The sequence below is a fragment of the Trichoderma atroviride genome, chromosome 6, assembly GCF_020647795.1.
Source record: "Trichoderma atroviride chromosome 6, complete sequence".
Lineage (NCBI taxonomy): Eukaryota > Fungi > Ascomycota > Sordariomycetes > Hypocreales > Hypocreaceae > Trichoderma > Trichoderma atroviride.
Genome location: NC_089405.1, coordinates 2,308,053 through 2,330,471, shown reverse-complemented (window position 1 = coordinate 2,330,471; position 22,419 = coordinate 2,308,053). Strand labels below are relative to the sequence as shown.

The following is a 22,419-nucleotide window of genomic DNA, read 5'->3' as shown; positions in this document are numbered from 1 at the left end:
AACGGAGTCCCTGCTCCGCGGTTGTACGAGAACACCCGCATTTACGAAGCGCAAAGTAGCATCGTCCTCTCCTTATGATCACCAACTGGTCATATATCACCCTCTTCGTCCCAGAGTCAGACACCAAGAGAGCTGCGAATACAGACCACGATAGTACCTCTGTCAAGGATCCCTCATTCCACCCGCCAACCACCTGCATCTTGTATTTGCACAATCGTTTCCTGACGCTCGTACTCTGTATCTACAAGCTCTGCTAATGGGTACCTTTTGCGATTTCACTTCGGGAAGCGTGGCGTGATTTCCATCTCCACAGACGGTTCTGCTAACAGCTCTCGGTGCCGGCATTCCCGCTGCTTACCCATTCTTCGTCTCTACCGCCTCCCAGCTAGGATCATGACAGGGCCTGTCGTGAAAAATCGGGGCGGTGCAGCCCCTTTGTCGGCGCCTACAAGACGACGCAGCATGATCTCGTAACCATGACAGTGTTTCCCCAGCGATATGATGCGCACAATTGCAAAATCGAGTGCGTCTGTGAAAAGGGCCTCCCCGTGAATATACCCTCGCTTTCGTCTATCCTTTGCTGATCACCCCGAGGCGGTATGAAGAGAAAAGATGAAACAATTGCCAGCAAAAGCTGCTAGGGCCAGCACTATTCCGTAGCTGCTCTCCATAACTGACATCATCGAAAGAAAAAAAGAGCTCAGCGGAGCTTGTGAAGCCGCATCGTTTGCCGCTCGTATTGACAGCTGGATGGAGGAATGGGAGACTTGGCCGACCCCAACTGGTACAAACGAGACAAACAAGTTCAAAGCGGACGAGGTCTAGAACTTTGTCGTCTCCGGCCAATGTGCAAAGAGCAAAAAGTTTTGGATTTCGGCCAAGGCTCATTTAGGCATAAGATCAACGTCTAGATTGGCGAGGCCTCTCAGCCTCATGGAGAATATGGCAGGCAAAGCAAGGGTATCCACGCTTCTGGAAACGCCTCTCAGGTAACAATATATTTTTAGCGTAGAGCTTGAAAACGGGGCAAAAGAAGGCAGAAAAGAAGAAACGAAAAAGAAAAAAAAGGGTCGGCCCTCAATCTTCGTTGGGTATCGAGATGCGTAGAAGCTGCAGACTGCATGCATGCTGCATTGAGTCGGTATTTCATGTCGCTTGCCAGATTTGTGGTTGGTGGCATTAGTAGCGCTTCTCAGGATGGCCGCGATAGTCGCCAGAATAGTTGAGCCTGAATAATCGAGCCGCAACTCGATTCTGCTTGCAACAATTAGCCCCCGCCTCGCTCTGTAGCGCCAACTCTGTTCAACTTCAGCCGCCTGTAAGGTTGCGGTTGTAAGAAGGCTATTATGTGCCACTTCAACTGAATGGGCATCCAGATTGAGACTTTGGTACTCAGCATTAACCGGCCTGCTATGCTACTTTGAGTCCATTTCTCCAGCACATATCTGCTATGTGTACGCAGCAAGTACCTACCTGCAGTCATTGAATCATCATGTGCTTGCACACGTCGATATATGTAAAATATGTATTAGTCTGCTGTAGAATTCTTAGCTGGATAGTAAATTGTCAACGCTGAGAAAACAAAAGCTCGCCGGTTGAGTAATTTGTTCGATGACCAAATCCCCAAGAAACATACCTAATTCAGCTGGTTTCGAGATATTGAATACCCCAAGTGGCGCCCCCAGAGCCTTACCCCCCTCTAGCGAAACTGAGCTTACCGTTGACTTCTCATGGGCGCATGCAGATCTTCTCCGGGTCGCCTACACATGGCGTTGTCTGCGGCGTCGTCCACTAACCTCATGCCGTTTGGATGGCATCAAAATGCAGACCAGACCGAAACTCTGAATAAGAGCGAATTAGAATGAACCCAAGGCCCAGAAGCTGGCCACCGCAGGCACCGCGCAGCCCAAGTGCTCGAAAGCTCCAAGCCTCGGACATGTGATGATATAGAGCGTTATAATTGGGATGTTCATCAGTCTCTCTTCATATCAGTTGAAATCACATGTACAACCTAAATGTTACCTTTTTACCCACGAATGGATATCTTGTCCCGGAATTGGTGATGTTGTATCGTCGGGTGTTGATTATGACAACGATATCCGTGTATTAATTTCCGTGGCCTCCAAGGAGTATTTGTAGGGCTGTTTTGCATATGTATGTGACCATAAGTCGGAATACAAGTTGTTAGGTATTCGCAGACACAGCTAGAAGTCGTTGCGTAATTTTTCACTCAGTAAAAGTGAGTGCATGTCAACCGTCTTCGTCAAAAAGCAAATATGCTTCTCGTTCGAGCATCAAACTGGCTGATCAGAGACAAAAGAGGAAGGCTTTACATGGCAGCTTCCATAATTCGGCCGCGCGCAACTCCAATGTTTTGAGTCCAAATATCTTACAGAGAATGAGATATTCTACCTAGTGTGCCTAAAAAAACGAGGCTAGAAACTTTGCCTGGTGTATTCCATTTTTTGCCCATTTTGGAAATATTCAAGCAACTTGATAAGTCGCTAGTTGTAAAGTGGCTGTTGCTAAGATGGCAGCCGTTGAAACAATTAAACGGGAGCTCTTGGGCAAAGCGGATCTGATTCCAAGTAAAACGTGGTCTCACAGTGATCAAGGCAAACGAATGCTGCGTGATTGTAATTTTTTAATAGTATTAAGACAAGGATCTCTTTTCAATTCCTGTGACATTATTACTGCAACTGATAGCAGAGGTGCATTTCTAGAGCGCTGATCGATGCAAGTACTATGCGCGTATGATTTGCAGCGGGTGACTTTGGACCACTGAGACTTCACGTGATGGTACCCAGCAAAAAGGACACCATCAATTCGGCCCATGCCAGCAAACCGGGGGTAGCTTTCATGTGAAAGCGCAAGCTCAATTCTACGGCACCTTGTCATTTTTCTGTTATCCCCCGTCTAGATTCTTCCCAATGTGAAATCCTCTTTGCATGCTGAAGCTGCTTGAGTAGCAATCATATCGTTTGCTGGAGCCTCGACGCTTCGGCCGCGCAATACGTCATCTAGCCTCGAGCTATATTCCATCCCAATCATCTTCAATGGTTCCTAGCAAAGGTGGCCTCACACAACATGTCAAGCCACCTCAGCCCAGAGTCACGTCCGACTGAGGAACAAGACAATCTGCGAGTGTTGAACCGATCGCCTCACCCGTATCATCATCAGAGCTCTGAACTGCCCCATCCTTCCGAGCAGCCAATCTCTCGCCGCCAACGGACAGCATCTTCGAGATTGGGAAGCGACCCGAACCAGCCATCGCCGTCCGTTCCACCGACCTTCTCCAAGGAGTCGACTCCAGCAAGCGATAGCGGCACGGATGCTGACGACGAGCATTTCCTCAAGGGCTTGCCGCCCCCCAAGCTGCGACCTCACAAAGGGCTGAGAGGGAAGAATGAAGTCATATCTGGCACATCGACGCCGGTGCTATCGCCTGCCGTGCTGCAGGAGCCAGTGCCCACAGCTGGTCGCAAGGCATCGCTTGGCGGCAAAAAGACCGAAGAGAAAGCTATAGTGCCGGATGCTATCCGACGGAGGAAGATACTTGTGCAACGAGCCCTCGAAGCTGGCATTATCATTACTTTGGCTAGGATGATCCAAACAAACAAGCTGCTGTCGCCCATCTTAGATACTTGGCGCAAAGGTATATACCACCCCCCTTTTGTCTTTATGGGACAGACTCTTACCAGTAGCAGACTTTTATCTATTCAGCGCCTTGTACGGAGGATTGCTCTTGCTCTACCCCTTTCGAGTCATGATATGGGGCTACAAGCTTCAGAAGCCGTCTTCAAACTTGCCATTGAAGCTCCCCACAGCCTTCGATCCCGCGCCTCTTCTCTATCCTCCTTCGATTACGATATTTGTGTCGCTATTAGTTTCAGTCAACTGCCCGGCAGTCATCCTTCCGAACCTTATACTGAGCATAAGCTCGATCCCTCAGCAAGTGATACCCAAATTCGACCAGTACGCGGCATACGACTCTCTTCACTGGGTTCTGTCATGTCTCCCTCTGATTTGGCGATCCCCTCTTTCCGACGGCTCTCGGTTTGCACCGACTTACGCTTTTCTTACGCAAGAAGACCTTGTCTTGCTGTATCCTTTGCATAGAACGGCTTCTGCTGTGTTACATCATCTTACTACAACTAGCCTCCTTACCGCCGAACTTCAGCTTCTTTCGATTGCTTTGATCAACGTCTTGCTTCTAGCGTCTTCACCCCAGATTCAGATCCTGAAAGCTTTGTTGTGGGGTGGCGGTTTAAGTTTACTGGTACTATGTGGCGCCGTGATTAGATGGGGAATTGTGTTGGCAAGAGTTCCCAAATGGCGTTTTCGAAGAGAGCCATATCCCCCAAGGCGTCCATTTTGGAAGTCTTTGATCAGGGGATTGTCTTGGCAGAAATTCAAGAGCGAGATCCTGGGCTCACCCCTGGATCAACATAGCGACGATGCGCTCTTCTCAACCGATGAGGACGAAGACGACTTACGGTTCAGCGGCCCTACTAGAGTCCAAACTATTGGTGCAACAGAGAAGCCATCTCTTGATACATCCGCCGAAAATGGGTGGAAAACAGGCGCAGTTTCCAGAAGAAATACAATTCCTCACATGGATAAGGCTTCTCGCAAAATGGCAACGCACACTCCATCTGGAAGAAGAAAACGGACGGCATCCGTTACTATTCGTGCATATTTCAAATTTACCCCCGCACAGGCAGCAATGAGAAAGTGGCTGTATGCAGGCTATGTATATGTGTGTTTGGCGGTCATCATAGTGGCATTTATCCGTCCCTATGTGGGAAAATATGCCCTCGGTGGCAGGGAGCCCCTAGGCTGGGCTCTCGGATACTTTTTTGGTGATCTGCCAGAGTTCAGATATCGTGTTGTTAGAGCTAACTTGGAACGTTGGATCTCTCTTCCACCAAGAACTGAGGCTTGGGGCGAAAAAGAATGCGGTCTTGGTTGGGTACAACATGTGCGCCACAACGACTTTGGCGAAGCCAACACACGACTCTTCATCAGCGGCTACTGGGTTGCGATTCTTATTGTCGGACTCGCAATCGTGTTTCAGTTGACAAATACATATGAGGTGGACACACGGCGGAAGGTATTCCACTTTATGATGGTCGGCATGCTTCTACCAGCGACTTTTATAGATCCCACGTTTGTTGCCTTGGCGCTATCAATCGTTTTGGCCATCTTTTTAATCCTGGATTTACTGCGAGCAAGCCAGTTACCCCCTCTCTCCAAGCCGATAGCCTCTTTCCTGGCTCCATATGTCGACGGCAGAGATTTCCGCGGACCTGTCGTGATATCTCACATCTTTCTTCTGATTGGGTGTGCCATTCCTCTCTGGTTATCGCTTGGATCCTTGCCACGGACTGGATCGGATTACCTGACCGGCTGGGAAATATCCACCAGAGAGATCAGTATGATTTCAGGGGTTGTTTGTGTTGGCTTAGGCGATGCGGCAGCCTCGCTTATTGGGCGCCGCTACGGTCGCCGCAAATGGCTCTGGGGTGGCGGCAAAAGCCTTGAAGGGAGCTTGGCATTCACAGCTGCCGTCTTCCTTGGCCTCACAGCTGCGAGCATCTGGCTTCGCATAGGGAAATGGCCCATAGCCGGTGAGGATATGAGCATGACGACCAGAGCTGGACATGCTTTGGTGTGCTCCTCCATGGCTAGTTTGACAGAGGCGGTCCTGACGGGAGGCAACGATAACGTCATTGTGCCAGTTGTTCTCTGGACATGCGTAAAAGCGCTTGAGATTTAATTTTATAGAGGCATAATTACGGCGTTTTTCTTCTTCTTCTTCTTCGGATTTATTTACGATTGGTAATCGATTGGCAATAGGAGGCCATACGACGATATGATGCTTTTTATGATCATCGTCTTTGTGCTGTTTTATAGATCTTTTTCATATGGTTTACATGACTAAACGTGATCGGATAACATTTATATACAAAGAATAAGATGGCCTAATGATTCGATTTGAGATATAGACAAGTGGATATTAAAGAAGGGCACGTCACCAGTTGGAAGTGATTATGAATCAGAAAATATCATCGCTTTTGGTATATTCATCGTCCTTGTGCTTCATTTTATAGTATATATAGAGATTAATTTGGCGGAGCAACAGCTCATACCAGCTTGATAAAGAGAAATCGGAAAGAGCCAAAACAAAATCTATGCAGTCAAATCTTCTAAAATGGCTTCGAGGTCTTCTTTCCTGAAAGGCAGGCTTAATAGCTCTGTTCCAAGGTTGTCTTTGCGGCTTGTTAACATTTGATGGTCGTGAAATCTACATGTCCATCGTTAGCATCTTTCACAAAGAAAGCAGAGAGGGATGATCATAATGATTTATGTGCTTACTCTTTGAGCAGTGTCCGGAAAGCCATCTCGGAACTGCAAATGAACTCTTCAACGGCCTTGTTGTATACCATCCTATACTCGAGACCGACATCCTCGTCGCCTTCGTCTTCCATTGCGATGAGAACCTCGCCAACAAGGAGACGAAACAGGTTCTTTGCGTTTTCCGTAAGACTCTTCAAAACAAAGGCGACACCTTCGCGGCCGTTGACGCGCTGTGATTGTCGGCCGAGAAGCTCGTGCACGTCGTCCACGACGTCCAGCTCGACCTTGAAGGGAGAAAAAGTAGTGCAGTCGTGGAACACAAAGTTGAAGTCTGAGCGGACGCCAATGTCCCATAGCAGCGTGAAGTCGGGGGTATCGGCAGAGCATATCAGGTTGACTTGCGGGAGGGCTGCAAGCTGGGCGAGGACGGCCTGAGAGCCCGGCTTGCGGAGGGGCGTGGCGTCGATGGAGTTTACAATGATGGTGAGGGTGAGTTTGGGGGCGGCGGATAGGAGAAGAGAGGCGATGCTTTGTATCATGATGGCAGGCTGGGCGGTTGGGATCCTTTGGTTGGGATCGATGGCGGAGGCGACGACGCTGAGGATTTCGCGGAGGTTTGTGGTGTGGGCGTAGCCGTTGACCATGACGATCTTGCCGGCTGGTTTGCTGCTTTTGTTGTTGGAATGGATGTAGGTGGCAAACTTGTGTAGCAGAGGTCTCTTGGAACCTAGGCCAAAGAGACATATGCTGAAGCCCTGTGATAGCTCAAAGGCCCATTGTGGGAAAGATTCAGCGTGCAAGGACTCGAGATATTCGATGTTCTCGGCATGGCGATCTTGGTGATTGTGTAAGATGCTAAAGTACTCGTCGTGGGAGAGCAAGTTGAGAGACGCCAGCGTGTTATCCGACGTCTTGGGCCGGCCAGGCTTGTTATGCAGAAAGTACAGCTCATGAGGAGGCAGATCCCGCGGCGGCGTTGGAGATCTCGCTCTCTTGGCCCTTGCTTTTCGCCGAGCTGGTGTTTTCGAAGGCGTAGCAGGGTCGCCGTGTGCCAATCCCGCTGATTCGCCGTCTGTTCTCTCTTCGAGCTCGTCCTCGCCATCATCTTCATCCTCGGCATCGCTCGACTCGTAAATCTGCCGCGTGATGTCGGCCCCGAGCTGGTCGTCGTCGTCGCTGTCCCCGTCGCCAACAACTCGGTCTATCAGGGCTCTTGCGCTCTTCCTCCGCGCGGATCGATCTGCGGCTCTGCCTGGGGTGAGGACATTGAAGCCCACTGCTTTGGTAGGTGTTGCAAAGACCGGTACCACGTTTGATTTTGCATTCGGGGTGCTGTTGTTGGACCTGGATTTCGGAGGGCGGCCGCGGCGTCGAGGCGTTGGTGTTGCTGCAGATGGTTCGGGCTCTGTCGCTGTCTCTTGGATTTCAATGTCCATCTTGTCGCCCAATGATGGGGGGTTTGTGTTATCTTCTTCATTTGTGTCCATTGGATTGCGAGGATTTCGTTTGGAAGGATTCAAGACTCGTGAGATGTCGAAGCTGCTTTCGTCGCCGTCGAGGTTGGAGGGGCTGCTGGAGGGTATGTTTGTAGCAACCTGAAAGACTCTAATATCAACACGTTTCAGTGACAGGATGCAGCAATTGGCTGAGAAGGAATTGGTATTTTGATCAAGTTTGGGGAATATTCCTCAACGCATAATGTTTCTGTCAACGCATGTCAATGTAGAGAACTTGCAGCAGCTGATGGCGAACCAGCTCTGACCTCATCCGAGGATTCTCCCTGGCAAAAGCACCTGCACCACTCAACGCGCTGGACGCGCTGCGGCTCCAGAGCTCAGGGCCCTGAGGCGCTAATCCAGAATCCATGGCGCAGTGCTAATCCGACCCACTGAAGCTCCAGCGGAAGAAATTCCAGCTTGTCGAAACACCAATCCATTGATCCAGTAGCCATTGCTTTCAACTTGTATAACTGAAGCATTGCAGCCCCTAAGTAGAGAAGCGTCTTCAAAATGAACTTCAACTTGTACGGATCACTCAACTCTGCAAAGCTGCTGCTCAAGCCCGGCCTGTGTTTGCCTCACCACATAGCCCCGACGTTTAACGATCTTCCCATCCCGCTTGATGCGGTGCTGCAGAGAGACGGCCGAAGAGCCAATATCAAGGCCGTAGTCTTGGATAAGGACGATTGCTTTGCTTATCCTGATGCAAAAGAAGTATATCCTGCTTACAAGGTAGCACCACACCCTGCCAATTGTTCCCTGCGGCGCCGCTAACAGAAGGCTTCAGCAACACTTTGAAAAGTTGAAGCAGACATACCCTGGACGAAAGCTCTTGGTGGTGTCTAATACGGCTGGCTCTACTAGCTGGGATAAAGATCTCAAGCAAGCGGCCGAGGTGGAAAAAAGCACTGGAGTCTTTGTTCTCCCTCATTCTACCAAGAAGCCTGGCTGTGGTGCTGAGATCATGGCGTATTTCAAGAAGTATCCAGAGACTGGAGTGACCGATCCATCACACATTGCCGTTGTTGGTGATAGGCTCACCACTGATGTGATGCTTGCTAACATGATGGGCGCCTGGGGATTCTGGATTAAAGATGGCGTGGTGCCATTGAGCCAGAAGAGCATCGTGAGTGCATGAAATCGTTAAATGGGTAACTTGTGTATGAATCTGACAATGTGTAGTTCTCAAGGATTGATCACTGCCTGGCGGGATTTCTGCAAGCAAGAGGCGTGAGGCCCCCTGAGCCGCAAGTTTCGTCTGAAAAATACTGAAATCTTTGGCGCCCTGACCAACCCGCGCTCTCGATATGCGCATCTTGCTCTATTTCCCTCACACTGCAACTGTGATTCACAGTCAAAGCATGAGAATCACCTGTTGCAAGGCCATCAGGCGGTCAACAATAGTATTGAAAGTTGATACACTGATGGACTGAATCAGCTCTCGGAAATCATCACATGTGTTTCGCCGCTATAAAACCTTGCTCTCTATATCCGATTCCACGATCGCTGTTGACTGGGGACTGGATGCTTTTTTAACTCTTTACCAAACTTTGTAACTTGTCAGCTCTGGAGCATATACCATTGCTACCTTACTCAGACTTCCAGATTGCCAATTTCCTTCCACCAGATACAGCACTTCTTCATCATCCCTTGCGTTTTTACCGTATACACAATGGGCGGCAAAACATGGTCCAGACAAGAGGAGCGCTCCTTCTGGAGAACCATCGTGCCACAGTCACCAAAAGCTGTGAAACCGTCCGATCGAGTTCACGACTGGAAGGTCTGCGCCGAGATCATGCAACAGGAAATGGGAGTGAATGCTCGCCGCAAGTATTCGAAGCTGATGCTCTGTACGTAGCGTAACCCGTGTGAATCTAGGTGGCGGCATGCAGAGACTTTGTTGCTAATCTTTTCTTACCTTCAAGTCGAACACTATTTCCAGAATGTCCAAACTGGACACAAGTCTCCTTGCGCTCGCGAGTTCGTGGTGGAGCATAAGCGCGCTCTCGGTGAGTTTCGCAAAGGACAAGTGGTGGCCTTTGATATAATGACTGAGAAGGACCTAGTGGAGGCTCAGCAGCGAATTCATGCCGTGGTGCAGATGGAGGCAGCGCAAGATGATCATTGAGTGGCACGATGTATCAACCTGGCTAGACCTGGGACATTTGATGAGCATGAAAGAGCAAGGAGGAGAAGAACGAAGATGGCAGTTATTGTTGATTCAAGACGCCAGGTATCAGTGCTAGACGATATTCTGATGAGGGTTACAAGTAGAAATGCGGCATATCTCTGTTTGAGCGTGACAGTGCGTTCATGGAAGCTTCTCGCATTTCGCATTTCGCATTTCCCATCTGCACAACTGCCAGTCACTAAAGAGACAGACCTGCTTTGTTGATTATGCTTGACAAAATCAGGTAAAGAGCTTATGTCGAGATGCTAGTTGAAACAAAACTTCGTTATTGGTATCACCTATTACCCCCCCAATCCAAAATCCAAAACGCCATAACGCCATACTCAAAATTTAATCCTTCCAAATCATCTTTCTGATTTCCTCTCCGCCTACTAACCCAACAGCAGCAGGCCATCCTCCCAACGCACCAAAGACCCATCCATACGTCGCTTCATGCGCATACTTGACGCCTCCCAGCAACAAATTGGCAACATCAAAGGCCAGACTCTCCTTGGGCGCAACCCTCATCACAAGCTGAGTGCCCGTCTCGTCCACGTCCAAAGACCAGTCGAGGTCGAGCGTATGCCCAGAGCGCGAAATATCCACAGTGTGGTTTTTGGTGGCCGAGTCGACGAGGTTGTATGCCAGCTCGATCTTGTCCGGGTTGCTGTAAAAGGACCAGAAACCGCCCCAGGGAGGCGTAGATATGGTGATGGTGCCCCTTTGACCGACGGCTGTGAGCTTGCCGTTGAGCGTCGTTTCGCCGGTTATGATGAACTCTATGCGCGCGCTGGGGCCCTCGCCAGAGTCAAAGTTGCTGAGCGATGTGAGGACGATTTCGCCGATTCGACCACCGTTGATTGATGGGCCGGCTTCAAAGGGCAGATATTTCTTCCTCTCTGCTTCCTGTAGGCCACAGATTAGCATATTGATTGCGCATTGAAATGAGTCTGTGAATATCTCACGTTTGATCTGCTTGAAATGCCGGCAAAAGTAGGCCACCATTGGTTGTTGCCTTTGGGAATGTCAAAGTGGATGTTTGTTATGAACATTTTGAGCCCCGGTGGGAGCTTGTCCACCACCAGAACTTGGCTGACTGATCCCCAGACCATTTTGGCAATGTAACGTGTTGCTTGTATGATTGAGATGGTAATGAATAGAGAGATGCTGCGTGCGTCTATTTTATGAAGGAGAAGGTGCTGCATTTATGATGAATATATAGCATCTTACACTGCAATGGTTCATAATTCGGCCAAGCGATATCATCACATGAACTATGGCATCGCTCTAGATCGGTCGAGATATCATCCGGCACTTCAGCTGCTGGCACCAGTACTCTCAACTGGCCAATTACCGCATGCTGATCGACCCCATTGCCCTCAGCTGAAAAGATCATGGCCGACTCTTGCCACCCAGATTGTCCAGATTTGTCAACATGACTGCCAGGCCAAAGCAAGGGAGGAATCAGACCGCCCGCAACGGCAACCATCTCTCTCAGCCGCTCTCAAACCTGGCTACACGGCAAAAGATGGCAGTCCAGAACTCGCGACCCCCAGCCCGGCAGATGGCTAGATCGCAGTCTCCAGGCAATATTTCCCAGGGACCGTGGCTTGGCTAGCGGACGGGCCGCGCCTAAGTGGAGCAGAGAGGCTTAGGAGAGACAAAAAGGCTCCAGCTCAGCTGGGCCAAGAGTCGATAATTCGCCTGTGGCGTGCCTGGAAACGGGGTGGTCCGTTGATAGTTGCCTGTAGGGTTGTTCGTTTGGTCTGGTAGCGTCCCAGCTGTGATGCCTGCCCGAGGCGCTCATCTCGTCTTATGTCCCCATTGGACCAGGTACATGCGTGTATATATAGACTGTATATGAACGGCACCAATGTCGTGTGAATTTTATCAAAGTAATAAAAACTCTCCGTTTCCTTCATTTGCGTTGTTTACTTGTTTATTCATTCCTATTTCGCATCACATCACAGTATATCCCAGCGCCATGGTCTATCTCCCCGCCACAAGACACCTCAACGGCGTCCGCCTCCTCGCTCTGGATGGCGGCGGCGTCCGAGGCGTGGCATCCCTCATCATCCTCAAGGAAATCATGAAGAGAGTCCAAGCGCGAAAGGGCCTCAAGGAGGAATGCCGTCCTGCAGACTACTTTGAGCTCGGCGCGGGCACCAGCACTGGCGGTATCATCGGCATCATGCTCTTCCGGCTTCGCATGACGGCCTCGGAAGCCATTGCAGAGTACGACAACATTTCCAAGGAGGTGTTTAGCCCCAAGATCTACGGCTGGAACATTACGCGCGTGATGCCCAACAGGTTTGCTTCTTGGATCAACAACAGCAAGACGCTGGTGCAGAGCAGCCGGTTCGATGATGCATCGTTGAAGAAGGCCATTAACAAGGTTGTGGCCAAATATGGCCTGGACGAGGAGGACAGGCGGTTAGAAGGCGATGCACCTTTACTACACCCCAAATCAGGCAGAATGTGGGTTCTGCAACACCTTGTCCGTTATACCTTGGATGAATGTATCTAATAAGATGATAGGATTGTCTGCACAACGGCCCAAAACAGGGCTGAAACAGTCCTGCTGAGATCCTACAAAGACAACACAATCCATGTCAAGTCCAAAGTCAACGATGCCATGAAGGAGCACTCTGAGAAAATCACAATCAGCCTGGCCACACGAGCCACTTCCGCCGCACCCACTTACTTCCCCGAAGTGAAGTGGCCAGAGCACGACCCCAAGTTGACATTCTGGGACGGCGGTCTCCTCAACAACAACCCCATCGACCAGCTGTGGTACTCGAGATATGAACTCGTCCAGCCAAGCGAGCCATCCCCTCCAGTCTCGTGCGTCATCAGTCTGGGCACCGGCTACGTCAGGCCCGACTCGCCCTCAGAGTCATGGTTCCAGCTTGCGGGCGTGGCATCTTCCGTCATGGGCTTTGCGACAAACACAAATGCAAAGGGCAAGGACTTTTCACGGCACATGACGGCGTTGAACAATCGTCCCGAGCATGCAAAGACGCGATATGTCAGACTGAACCCGTCGCTGGGCGCTAGCGATATTGGACTGGCGGATTACACAAAGATGGAGGAGCTGAAGACGTTGGCGACCAAGTATATTGAGGACAAGGACAACCAGCTGTGGATTGACAAGGCTGTCCTCGCAGTGTGCGATGAGTAAGGGTTTGTGATGGTTTTGCTTGGAAGAAATTGAAAGAGAATCTATGTATATGCCAGCGTGCGCAATGGATGATATTTTAGAAGTTGGAATGGATGAAACTACATGTTAATTTCGGTGTTAGATACAGCAAGAAAGCCTTGTCTTCTGCATGTCGTTCCTCATTTAGTACTGTTTTTGAAATTGGCTAATTCAAATTTCGGAATACTGAACCAAAACACCATTAAACATGTTATTCTCGAATATCATATGCGTCCTTCATAAAGTGCTCGAGACTTCACCCGCATCGACCTCTTCGCTCCGCTCCGCCCCGCCCCGGCCGGCGGCACCGATAAAAAAAATCCCCGCCGCGGGGGACCAACCCACCTGCCAAGGCGGTCAAGCCCGGCAGAAATAATTCCTTCTCCGAATCCTCGATAGCAGCTCCAAGGTGACAACCTGCTGCCATAACAAGACCATCCCCCCATCATTCGGCAGCGCATTTCTTAAGAGACACTCTCTGGCCACCGCCGTAGACGAATTCACTTCCATACCACATCGCCCTTGCCCATCATGAACGTCCCTTCACCTTTCGGCGGCAACACTCCCTCCATTCCCCAGTTTGGTAACCAAGATCCAAATGTCAGAGCTGTAGGTCCCCGCTGCTACCCTTTCTTTTTCTTCTCAGCGCATATACAGCTTTGCTAATTCGCTTTCCGCGGGTCTAGATCCAAGGCGCAATGGAGTCATGCTATGGAAAGTCCATCATGTCAGGTGTAATGGGTTTCGGCATGGGCGGATTGTTTGGTCTCTTCATGGCTTCGGTACGTTTCCAGCTCATATTCCTCGTTTCCAGCTGCTCAAGCTAGCTCACTCCCAACATCTTTGCACTTGTACTAACCTGGCTTTCTTTTTTTTTTCTTTTGCTGTAGATGTCTTACGATACACCCTTCGGCAGTCCCCTCCAAGGCGCCAACGGCCAACCCGCCGTCACCTCACTCCCCCTCCGCCAGCAGCTCAAAATCGGCTTCAAAGACATGGGCACGCGATCTTGGAGCATGGCAAAGAACTTTGGAAAGGTCGGCGGCCTGTTTTCCGGAATCGAGTGCGGCATCGAGGGCCTGCGAGCCAAGAACGACCTGGTCAACGGCATGGCGGCGGGATGTCTAACGGGAGGCATCCTGGCCAAGAATGCGGGACCGCAGGCTGTTGTTGGAGGCTGCGCTGCGTTTGCGGCGTTTAGTGCGGCGATTGATGCGTACATGAGGCAGCCGAGCGATGAGTAAACACGGCGGGACGCTGTCTTGCCTCTACAAAAATGACAGTGGGCGACAGAGAGAGAGAGATGTTGTACGATGATACGAGGATTTTTGAACTACATTGGGTTTGGCTTTGTCCTGATTACGGACTGAGGAGTTACGGTAGAGTGAACATATAGAGCATCTGGGCTGGCGTTGGAGGCACTGACATGGTACATCTCTCCACTTTTGTGTGGTCTTTTCAAGATACGAGGAGAGAGAGAAAAGGAGGGGACAGAGGTAACAGCATGCTGTCATCTCTCTTCATTGAGGAATCTGGGTGTGTATGATAAATACCCAGGCTGCTATAGAAGCAAGTTATCTGTATTATAAGAATCATATTATTTAATTATCAAATATTAACGGCAGGCCCCTTTTCGTCAAGGGACCATATATTCATTCCTTATTTGTACCGTTTTTTTCCTTTCTTTTCTCATTACTACGTGAAATAAATCGGCATTCATCCTGTTTCTGTAACCTTTTACGACAGTAATTTTGAGCCTCACTTCATTGAACGACTGGAGATTGTGCTGGCTATGATGACTGGTAGACTTGGAATTTGCCAACTTCCCAGTAGGCGTCAGTGAAAGACTCTGGGTTGTTGGCAACAATGTCTGTGCAGTTGCTTGAGCCTAGAAGAATAAGAATGTTAGTAAAATTTCTGCATACGTACTCCCCGTATGGATGGGTATATATAAGAAGAGCACGGAAGAAGAAGCCATGTCCAGAAACACTTACAGCCAGACTTATCCCAAACTCCATACACCAAATCGCCACAGAGATCAATGTTCAAAATGATGGAGTTGTTCCTAAAGTGGTTCCCAACATTGCAGTCCGTGCTTGGGAAATCAGCCGCCGCCTCGCCCCAGGTGCTGGGATCGGGCTTCTGGCTGGTGATGTCCGAGGGGATGGCGCTGCGGGCAAACTGCCACACACGAATGCCCGCATCACGCCACTCCATGGCCATGATGCCACCGCCGTTCTTGTTGTAGGCCGAGCCAAAGGTGCTGGTCTCGCCCTGGACGCCGCAGCCGGCGTTGCCGTTCTTTGACGAGTCGCAGTTGTCCTGCAGGGCCTTGTCGGCCTGCTTGCGCTTGACGTCCATGGAGCAGCTGGGCGAGGTGTGCAGCGTCATCTGGTTGCCGTCGTCGGCCTTGTTGGTCGCCTCCATGACGTCGATCTCGCCGTTCTTGGGCCAGTTGGACGGGTCGGTGAGCCACAGGGCCGGCCAGGAGCCGCAGCCGGTGGGCGTGTGGCGGACGTCGAAGATGAAGAGGCCGTCGTTGTAGGTGTTTTTGGACTCTACGCGGACAGAGAAGCGGCCAGTGGAGGCGTTGGGGACGCTCTTGGGGCCGACGGAGGTGTCGACTCTGAGGACCGCGGCATCCTGAGATGCAAAGGTCAGGTTCTGTTGACGAATGTTAGCGATACCAGACAAGGGCATAAGACGACAAGCAGGGTGAATGGGCCATGAGTCATCGAGACACTTACAAGCCGCTGGGCTTCAACCTCTGGGACATAGTGCACAAAGCCCTGGGCAGGGTCGTAGCCAGTATAGTAGTTGAAGTTGTCAAAGAAGTTTTCGCCTTGGACTAATGGGGTTGTGCGCGAGCATTTATTAGCATTGTTGTTGTGGAACAGATAGATGTCAACATTCAATCGTGAGTGAGTTGAATAAACGCCAACAAACACTGAACAACCAAATGTGACGGAAAAGAAAAGATCAAACTCACATGTATCTTTCAGAGTGTAAGTAAGCTGAGAGTAATCGGGATACGAGCTCTTCTTCCCCTGCGTCACACCCACAGCCACGCCAATGACAATGGCGATGACGACCACAGCCGCAACGCCGATCCATACTTTTTTGTTCTTCCACCAGGGAGCGCCATATCGGGCGCCATCACCACCGCCAGATCCGAGATTGACCTCGTCGTACCTTGGAGGGATCTCGCCCGGCTTGATGCGGTCCATTTTCCGTGTAAAGATGCGAGCGAATGGCTTTTGTTGCAGAGAAGAGAAGAGAGAGGGTGAGAATGAGAGGGACAAAATAACGAGCGAGTGCCTTTTTCACCCTTTTTTTGCGTATTTGTCTTGGCACCAACACGGTCCAAAGAAGAATACGCAAAGATATCGTGTTAAACGACCAATCGCTTTGGAAGGATTCCGGCAAATGACCGACAAGTGGTTAATATGGTCGGCGATAGCCTCTTTGGGAAGAACCACGCCAGGCACGGCAAAGTCGACGATAACGAGCGCAGGGTAGAATATCCGGAGCCTCCAAGCTTTGAAGAAGCTGATGGGAAAAAAAGGCAAAAAAGATATATGAGAGAGGGAAAAGAGAGCGAGCGCTCTGGGATGTTTAAGGGATGACAGAGGCACAAGAAAAACCCTTAGAAAGCTTACGGGCAGTGAATGAATACGAGAGTGAGAGCGAAAAAAGGTGGATTAGACATGGCCGGCCACTCAGAATCTACAGCAGCAGATACGAGTCCGGCTTTAACGTCCATTGTACGAAAAAAAGAGACAGTGCTCCATTTCTCCATTCCATGCAACGTGCTCGGCACTAGGCGCAAATCGGATACAGCGGCAACCCTGAAGCGCTTCGCCTCGATACTTGGGAACGTTGATACTGTAGATACCTAGATACCTAGATAAACAGGCATTGAATAATTGTACCTGGTTGAGAGGCGATTGGTTACTCGCTTGAACATCAACGCAGAATTGGATAGCTGGGTACAGGCTATAATGAAGACGACGGTAAGAATGCAGCTAAACCACGTTTATCTTGAGCTCCATGTCAAAATCTCGATACAGCCCAGCTCTTAAACCGTGGAGCGACACTCTCGAGTTTCACATGACGCGCGGCAGTGTTGCAGGGCCATGTTGATCCCCCAAGCCCAACGAAGCTTTGCTTTCTGTCGCCATCATGCCGCTTTCGGCCATGTCTCCTCTTCAATGATTCCAAGTGCACGGCTCTGCAATTTTCATTTTCATCACAACCTTTTTAAGGCTAGTTCAGGGCCGTCTTTTGGCCTTTTGTGTGTGTCTGATGTCTTTGACGTCAGGTACAGATTAAGTGACGCTAAATATAGGCGCCCCCCATTGGACTACTAAGGTATTAGAGCAGCGGCTACATGACATGTGCCTGGCCGCTGTGGCGCAGAGTATTCTCCGAGATTAGACACTTACTGCCCCAAGCTTTACCTGTAGCTAAGCTGCATGTAAACTTCAACTGGCCTAATTCCCCATAACGACAGCGTCGAGACTCACTACATCGAGAGTTTCTTTCCGCAGGATAATCGACTTATCCCCATCGCATACATCCTGCTAGCCATTAGCTAGGAAAAAAAAGACCAGCCACTTGAGCAGCGTGAAAGCGGCGTGTCGCCATCGTTAAAAGGTCTCCCAATCACTTACGGAGAGCCTGGCATTTGTCATGACATCGTAAAGCCCACAGTTAGGCTGTCAAATTCCAACTATTGTCTCGAGGCCCCCACTACCTATTGAATAAATGAAGATACTATTGTACATGAGAAGCAGCTATTGGAGAGCACCGCTTCATATCCAAGTTCATGTAGCCGCTTTTAAATCCATTGTGGTAGCCTAAAATTGTTTTGAGACAGAAGCTGTTATAGTCAACCGTAGTTAGTTGACTATAACAGCTTCTGTCTCAAAACACAGTGCGCAAGAGCAGTGCTACCCGCCCGTTTGATCGTTCAATAATTTGAAACGGTGGGAATATATATATGCAAGTCTTTCGATATATACTTCAAAGGGGAATTCCCCATTGGTACCAATTGTCAATGTTCTCTTTCTATTGCAATACCAGAGATGGCAAGTTGTAGTGTATGTTTACTCTTCCACCAGCTGCTAGGCGCAATGGCAGTAGTTGGGCTATGATGGGCCATTTCATTACGGCTACTCAGGGGAAGAGGACAAGACTGATAAAAGAATCATCTAAAGAGGCGGAAAGCCTTCTGAAGGAAGCAGTCCATGTTCACATCTTGTTGGGAGGCGGCTGCAAAGGGCAAAAGAGGCATGTTTGATACCAGAGCATGGATAAACATGCTAAATAAGGCTCTATGGGCAATCCGAACTCATTCTATTTTAAGCTGATTGGATGACGAAAAGGCAGCTCTTTCACAAGTTTAAGCCTTGGATGCTTTTGAAGCTTTTACTCAACAACGTTCTCGCCACTGGGTCCGGCAGCTATATCTGTACCGTTTGCTTCTCCTAATAATCTTCCCCTTGGAAGGACCAACAAGAGTCTGGAAGCTTTGTTTCGAAAAAACGCTTGCAACGTGATTAATTAATAGTATTGTGTGTCGTTAGAGTACAGAGATATATGAGGCATGAATATTAGCCAGACTATAAATAGTAGGTAGATAGTCGACATCTCCGCGCAACAGTACAACTTGGATCCGCACGTCTTTGCAGCACATGAGGCGAATGTAAGAAAACAAGGGGGGAAAAATCAGTACCAAGAGAGGACGCGCAGTCGTGAAAATGTCAAGGTCATCGCTTTCGCTACCCTCTTAGCCGCGGATAACGATCCTATCAACTAAACTCTCCCATTGCCAAACCCAACCAACCACCTACCCCTTGACTCACATCTTTTGCTCTAGCCAAAGCCTAATCTTGAATCACACACGTATATATAGTAAAGGAAAAAAAAGACCAAAAGACCAAAAGAACAATAAGAGATGGAGTTGATTCAATGGAGAACGTAAAGCATCAAGTCATCAACTCCTTGACATTGGAGATTGCATTGCCATTCCTTATCCCAATATTTTCTAAAGCCTATTGTCGCTGCACATATTCGTTGAATCGCCCAATGTGTTTTGTTTTTTTCGTTTCATGGTGATCGAGTCTTGCGATCTCTGCATTCCGAACTACGTTAGCCGCTAAAGACATTCAAAAAGAACGAAAAGACGCGTTAACAACAAGAACAAGCACAAAAAAAATATCACAAGGCTTGAAAATGCCGAGAGTGAAAGCAAACCGAATTGCGAGGGCATCTTCTTGGGGGGGAATACTCACGTGCTAAGTCTCCGGGACAGCTGGTGCAGCTTCTTATCATTATCAGCCTCTTCCGCGGCTTTCTGCAAGGCAATCGCTCTCTCCTCTTCCTGATGCTTCACAACCTCGTCATGAGTAGGGGGAAGGTGTTCATTCTGCAAATCGACCTTTCGGGCATCCTCAAACGAGCTAATCGCATTCTTGATACCTTCAGCACCGAGCATCAGGGTGCCGGCGGGCAGCCTTCCACCAGATACAGTTTTCAGCTCCGTAACGCGCTCAGACTCTTCTCGCAGAACCTGGAAGACGCGAGACATGCGGCCAATGGCCAGGATCTTGTTCTTGATCGCCCTGCGCTTGAATTCGATCGAGTTGGGATCCTCCAGACCGCTGGTAAGAGCCGGCGAGCTGGGGCCAGGCGAGTGTGAAGAAGGCGTCTCTTCCTTCAGCTCCTCCTCCGAGCACGTGCTCAGAATGGCAATGAGCATGTCGGTAATCTTTTCACCAACAAAAGGCAGCGACCAGGTGAAGACATCCATGAAATTGGGAAGCCAGTACGGGTGCGGCGTGCAGTTGAATTGCCGAATATTCATTACGTTGTTCTCATATTTTAGCACGGCGGCTTTGTTGTTATAAACGTCGAGGTAGTTTGGCGCCGAGAAGATGGTCATAACACTGGGGAAGCCGGTCGTCCGCGTTTTGCGGTACATTCTGTATCCGGCATCCTGGGCTTCGTGGGCACGGATGACAGAGAGCAAGTTGTTCTTTTCCAGGAAAGCACAGGCGGCGTGATATGAAAAGAAATACGAGCACCCTCGCACGTGGTTATGCAAAAAGAAATCGCTGGATTTTTCTTGTCCAAAGTCTTCGAGGGGGTCGGCCCACAGGATGTCGCACATGAGACCTTGGGTAGGGGGCTCTCTGAATCGATCAATCTGTGCCCGTCACATGTTAGTCTCGGATCAGACAGGTTTTCGTACTTTTGAAAATAGTTTCATAGTAAACCAGCAGTTGGACAGCAAGACTTACACTTCTAAGGTCGTCGAGGGTATGCAGCTCAGGGCTCAGTCCACCGTGGATACACAGGAACTGCTTGTTCATCACGGCAGCCAGGGGAAGACAGCAGAACGACTCCATACAGGCTTCGTAGACGGCTTCTGAGTATTTGTGCTTGCACTCCAGCTTGAAGGTGAAGTAGTCGGTCAAATGACGGCACTCGTGGTTGCCTCGCAGGAGCCATAGTGTGTTGGGGTAGTGAATCTTGAGGGACCATAGGTAAAGGACACACTCGATGGAGAAGTAGCCACGGTCGACGTAGTCGCCGAGGAAGAGATAGCGTGTCTCGGCAGGATCACCTCCAACCTCGAACAGCTTCATCAGATCGTAGTACTGGCCGTGAACATCACCGCAGACGGTGATGGGCGCATCCATCTCAAGAAGGTTGGGCTCTGCTCGCAGAATCTCCGTGCCCTTCTTGATAATCCATATCGCCTGCTCCTCGGTGAGTCTGCCCTCGCGGTAAAAGTGCTGCTTCAGAAAGTTGATGTCGGGCTTCTCCTTGGTATCATCTTCAAAAAACTGCTCATCGGTCGGCTTGAACATGGCCGGCGCCTGGACATCTGTACATAGAGCGGTGCCATGAGAGTCAGCGGCGTCGCGGTTGAGGCATTGTGAGACATTGATGTCGGAAAACAGCACCCCCCCCTATCGACAACAATAATGGCGGGGTAGTTGACAGAAGCTGAACTCGACAAAGCACGGGGTGCAGCCAGACGTACCTTTGCACACTCGCTCGAGCGTGCTGACCTGAGTGCCGTCCTCCATCATGTGGATGGTGAAGTCGATCTCGGGCAGAGGCTTCTTCTCCTGAATCGCGCGAATGGCATTGTCGACCTGGGCGGTTCGTCGAGGCGCCTGCTCGGCAGCGTGGGCGTCGCCTTCGGTATCCATGTTGGCGACTGGTGGGCTACGGAGCTGGATAAAAGACTAGAAGCAGAAAATAAAGAAAAAAGAAGCACTCTCTGGATGGCGAAGACTTTTGAGGGAGCGAGTCAGAGGAGCTGCCGGAGACTTCTGCTCGGCGCCGAGGGTCCAAGAGTTCGCAGAAGCCCAGGAGCTGGAAGGCGTGGCGGGTGGCGGTGAGAGCAGCGAAAAGCAGCAGGCCTGCAGCTGCTAGCAGTTGACGGAGATGCTGGGGGCGAGTCGAATCAGGACCCGTGGCAGCGACGTTTTGGCGGAAATCCCAGATAAAAATGTGCTCGAGGGCCAAAAGTGTGTTCGAGGCAAAGGCGAGACAGGCCGACAGGAGACTGAGAACTTGGCGGTGCCCGCGCGGGAGCTGGCCACGGGGGCGGACTGGAGCTAGCACGACTTATTACACACTGGACTGCTCCAGGGCTATCAATTAGGGGACTGCCACTCCGTACAAGTACAGCGCCTAATTTAACTGGCGGCCGGTACCTCATGCCTTAGCAGCACCTTGGCCTCGACTGCTGCAGGATTCGCTGCTGCTGGTTGGTTGGAGGCATAGCAGGACATGTCTTGGACGGCCTCCAGCTCAATCATGGCTGTGGCCCGCAACGAGGATGCGGCTGACGGGGCTCGTTATTTTTGGCAACGTAAATACTTAGTCGTAGTACATATTTTAATTTTTGGTGTCACTACCTTATCTTGGGAGTGTATTTACACTGGGTGCTCCAGATACATCTCAGAGACATGTCAGTCTCTCATGTCAATACTTCACAGGCAGACGAGCATTTTAAGCTCCAGATATTCCTTGCTGCAGAGCCTGTCTGAGAAAGGGGCGGGGGGAGTACAGGTTCATTGACATCACTGCTATCCCTAATATCCCCTTCCCGTACCCAATACGAGCTACCACTGTTAGCCCGCTACCACAAGTGCCCCCGTGCAACTAGA

At 50.1% G+C, this 22,419-nt stretch overlaps 10 protein-coding genes across 12 annotated transcripts; 6 read left to right on the top strand and 4 right to left on the bottom strand.

Annotated features, from left to right (window-relative positions):
- Positions 1-2,790: 2,790 nt before the first annotated feature.
- Positions 2,791-6,045, top strand: TrAtP1_011364 (uncharacterized protein). The gene is made up of 2 exons (XM_014084536.2): positions 2,791-3,655; positions 3,708-6,045. The coding sequence occupies exons 1-2, from the start codon at positions 3,088-3,090 to the stop codon at positions 5,777-5,779; spliced, it is 2,640 nt and encodes an 879-aa protein (XP_013940011.2). The 5' UTR covers positions 2,791-3,087; the 3' UTR covers positions 5,780-6,045.
- Positions 6,046-8,107, bottom strand: TrAtP1_011363 (uncharacterized protein). Its single transcript, XM_014084535.2, has 2 exons — positions 6,379-8,107; positions 6,046-6,307 (listed from the first exon to the last, which is right to left on the bottom strand). The coding sequence occupies exons 1-2, from the start codon at positions 7,845-7,847 to the stop codon at positions 6,193-6,195; spliced, it is 1,584 nt and encodes a 527-aa protein (XP_013940010.2). The 5' UTR covers positions 7,848-8,107; the 3' UTR covers positions 6,046-6,192.
- A 162-nt stretch (positions 8,108-8,269) lies between these two features.
- On the top strand, positions 8,270-9,709 carry TrAtP1_011362 (uncharacterized protein). The gene is made up of 3 exons (XM_014084534.2): positions 8,270-8,591; positions 8,647-8,985; positions 9,042-9,709. The coding sequence occupies exons 1-3, from the start codon at positions 8,370-8,372 to the stop codon at positions 9,129-9,131; spliced, it is 651 nt and encodes a 216-aa protein (XP_013940009.1). The 5' UTR covers positions 8,270-8,369; the 3' UTR covers positions 9,132-9,709.
- Positions 9,532-9,987, top strand: TrAtP1_011361 (uncharacterized protein; the record flags this gene model as incomplete). Its single annotated transcript, XM_014083251.2, has 3 exons — positions 9,532-9,709; positions 9,785-9,868; positions 9,926-9,987. 3 exons carry the CDS (start codon positions 9,532-9,534, stop codon positions 9,985-9,987), a joined length of 324 nt encoding a protein of 107 aa, XP_013938726.2.
- A 393-nt stretch (positions 9,988-10,380) lies between these two features.
- On the bottom strand, positions 10,381-11,141 carry TrAtP1_011360 (uncharacterized protein; the record flags this gene model as incomplete). The annotated part of the gene is made up of 2 exons (XM_014084533.2): positions 10,381-10,935; positions 10,995-11,141. The coding sequence occupies 2 exons, from the start codon at positions 11,139-11,141 to the stop codon at positions 10,381-10,383; spliced, it is 702 nt and encodes a 233-aa protein (XP_013940008.2).
- Positions 11,142-11,867: 726 nt separating this feature from the next.
- TrAtP1_013369 (uncharacterized protein) lies at positions 11,868-13,395 on the top strand. Its single transcript, XM_014083244.2, has 2 exons — positions 11,868-12,507; positions 12,568-13,395. Exons 1-2 carry the CDS (start codon positions 11,903-11,905, stop codon positions 13,208-13,210), a joined length of 1,248 nt encoding a protein of 415 aa, XP_013938719.2. The 5' UTR covers positions 11,868-11,902; the 3' UTR covers positions 13,211-13,395.
- Positions 13,396-13,650: 255 nt separating this feature from the next.
- TrAtP1_011359 (uncharacterized protein) lies at positions 13,651-14,865 on the top strand. Its single transcript, XM_014084532.2, has 3 exons — positions 13,651-13,837; positions 13,915-14,010; positions 14,119-14,865. The coding sequence occupies exons 1-3, from the start codon at positions 13,760-13,762 to the stop codon at positions 14,470-14,472; spliced, it is 528 nt and encodes a 175-aa protein (XP_013940007.1). The 5' UTR covers positions 13,651-13,759; the 3' UTR covers positions 14,473-14,865.
- TrAtP1_011358 (uncharacterized protein) lies at positions 14,866-16,926 on the bottom strand. 2 transcript variants are annotated; one of them, XM_066115079.1, is made up of 3 exons: positions 15,976-16,926; positions 15,223-15,892; positions 14,866-15,116 (listed from the first exon to the last, which is right to left on the bottom strand). In XM_066115079.1, exons 1-3 carry the CDS (start codon positions 16,453-16,455, stop codon positions 15,019-15,021), a joined length of 1,248 nt encoding a protein of 415 aa, XP_065971177.1. In that variant the 5' UTR covers positions 16,456-16,926; the 3' UTR covers positions 14,866-15,018. The 2 variants fall into 2 exon arrangements, with proteins under 2 accessions (XP_065971177.1, XP_065971178.1); XM_066115080.1 differs by having other exon boundaries at positions 15,095-15,892; positions 15,976-16,076; positions 16,218-16,926.
- A 1,856-nt stretch (positions 16,927-18,782) lies between these two features.
- Positions 18,783-22,014, bottom strand: TrAtP1_011357 (uncharacterized protein). 2 transcript variants are annotated; one of them, XM_066115078.1, is made up of 4 exons: positions 21,282-22,014; positions 20,533-21,122; positions 19,525-20,438; positions 18,783-19,388 (listed from the first exon to the last, which is right to left on the bottom strand). In XM_066115078.1, the coding sequence occupies exons 1-4, from the start codon at positions 21,451-21,453 to the stop codon at positions 19,382-19,384; spliced, it is 1,683 nt and encodes a 560-aa protein (XP_065971176.1). In that variant the 5' UTR covers positions 21,454-22,014; the 3' UTR covers positions 18,783-19,381. The 2 variants fall into 2 exon arrangements, with proteins under 2 accessions (XP_065971176.1, XP_065971175.1); XM_066115077.1 differs by having other exon boundaries at positions 18,783-19,364.
- Positions 21,692-21,868, top strand: TrAtP1_011356 (uncharacterized protein; the record flags this gene model as incomplete). The annotated part of the gene is made up of 1 exon (XM_066115076.1): positions 21,692-21,868. One exon carries the CDS (start codon positions 21,692-21,694, stop codon positions 21,866-21,868), a length of 177 nt encoding a protein of 58 aa, XP_065971174.1.
- Positions 22,015-22,419: the final 405 nt, after the last annotated feature.

Excerpts from the sequence above, each read along its gene's own strand:
- TrAtP1_011363 (XM_014084535.2), bottom strand. The coding sequence starts at position 7,847 with ATGGACACAAATGAAGAAGATAACACAAACCCCCCATCATTGGGCGAC. Across the intron at positions 6,308-6,378 it reads TTCCGGACACTGCTCAAAGA|ATTTCACGACCATCAAATGT; the intron begins GTAAGCACATAA and ends ATGGACATGTAG.
- TrAtP1_011362 (XM_014084534.2), top strand. The coding sequence starts at position 8,370 with ATGAACTTCAACTTGTACGGATCACTCAACTCTGCAAAGCTGCTGCTC. Across the intron at positions 8,592-8,646 it reads AAGTATATCCTGCTTACAAG|CAACACTTTGAAAAGTTGAA; the intron begins GTAGCACCACAC and ends AGAAGGCTTCAG. Across the intron at positions 8,986-9,041 it reads CATTGAGCCAGAAGAGCATC|TTCTCAAGGATTGATCACTG; the intron begins GTGAGTGCATGA and ends GACAATGTGTAG.
- TrAtP1_011359 (XM_014084532.2), top strand. The coding sequence starts at position 13,760 with ATGAACGTCCCTTCACCTTTCGGCGGCAACACTCCCTCCATTCCCCAG. Across the intron at positions 13,838-13,914 it reads AAGATCCAAATGTCAGAGCT|ATCCAAGGCGCAATGGAGTC; the intron begins GTAGGTCCCCGC and ends CCGCGGGTCTAG. Across the intron at positions 14,011-14,118 it reads TTGGTCTCTTCATGGCTTCG|ATGTCTTACGATACACCCTT; the intron begins GTACGTTTCCAG and ends CTTTTGCTGTAG.
- TrAtP1_013369 (XM_014083244.2), top strand. The coding sequence starts at position 11,903 with ATGTCGTGTGAATTTTATCAAAGTAATAAAAACTCTCCGTTTCCTTCA. Across the intron at positions 12,508-12,567 it reads CACCCCAAATCAGGCAGAAT|GATTGTCTGCACAACGGCCC; the intron begins GTGGGTTCTGCA and ends ATAAGATGATAG.
- TrAtP1_011357 (XM_066115077.1), bottom strand. The coding sequence starts at position 21,453 with ATGGATACCGAAGGCGACGCCCACGCTGCCGAGCAGGCGCCTCGACGA. Across the intron at positions 20,439-20,532 it reads CCCTCGACGACCTTAGAAGT|ATTGATCGATTCAGAGAGCC; the intron begins GTAAGTCTTGCT and ends TGACGGGCACAG. Across the intron at positions 19,365-19,524 it reads CTGTCCCGGAGACTTAGCAC|AGATCGCAAGACTCGATCAC; the intron begins GTGAGTATTCCC and ends TTCGGAATGCAG.
- TrAtP1_011358 (XM_066115079.1), bottom strand. The coding sequence starts at position 16,455 with ATGGACCGCATCAAGCCGGGCGAGATCCCTCCAAGGTACGACGAGGTC. Across the intron at positions 15,893-15,975 it reads AGGTTGAAGCCCAGCGGCTT|AACCTGACCTTTGCATCTCA; the intron begins GTAAGTGTCTCG and ends ATTCGTCAACAG. Across the intron at positions 15,117-15,222 it reads AGTTTGGGATAAGTCTGGCT|GCTCAAGCAACTGCACAGAC; the intron begins GTAAGTGTTTCT and ends TTATTCTTCTAG.
- TrAtP1_011364 (XM_014084536.2), top strand. The coding sequence starts at position 3,088 with ATGTCAAGCCACCTCAGCCCAGAGTCACGTCCGACTGAGGAACAAGAC. Across the intron at positions 3,656-3,707 it reads CTTAGATACTTGGCGCAAAG|ACTTTTATCTATTCAGCGCC; the intron begins GTATATACCACC and ends TACCAGTAGCAG.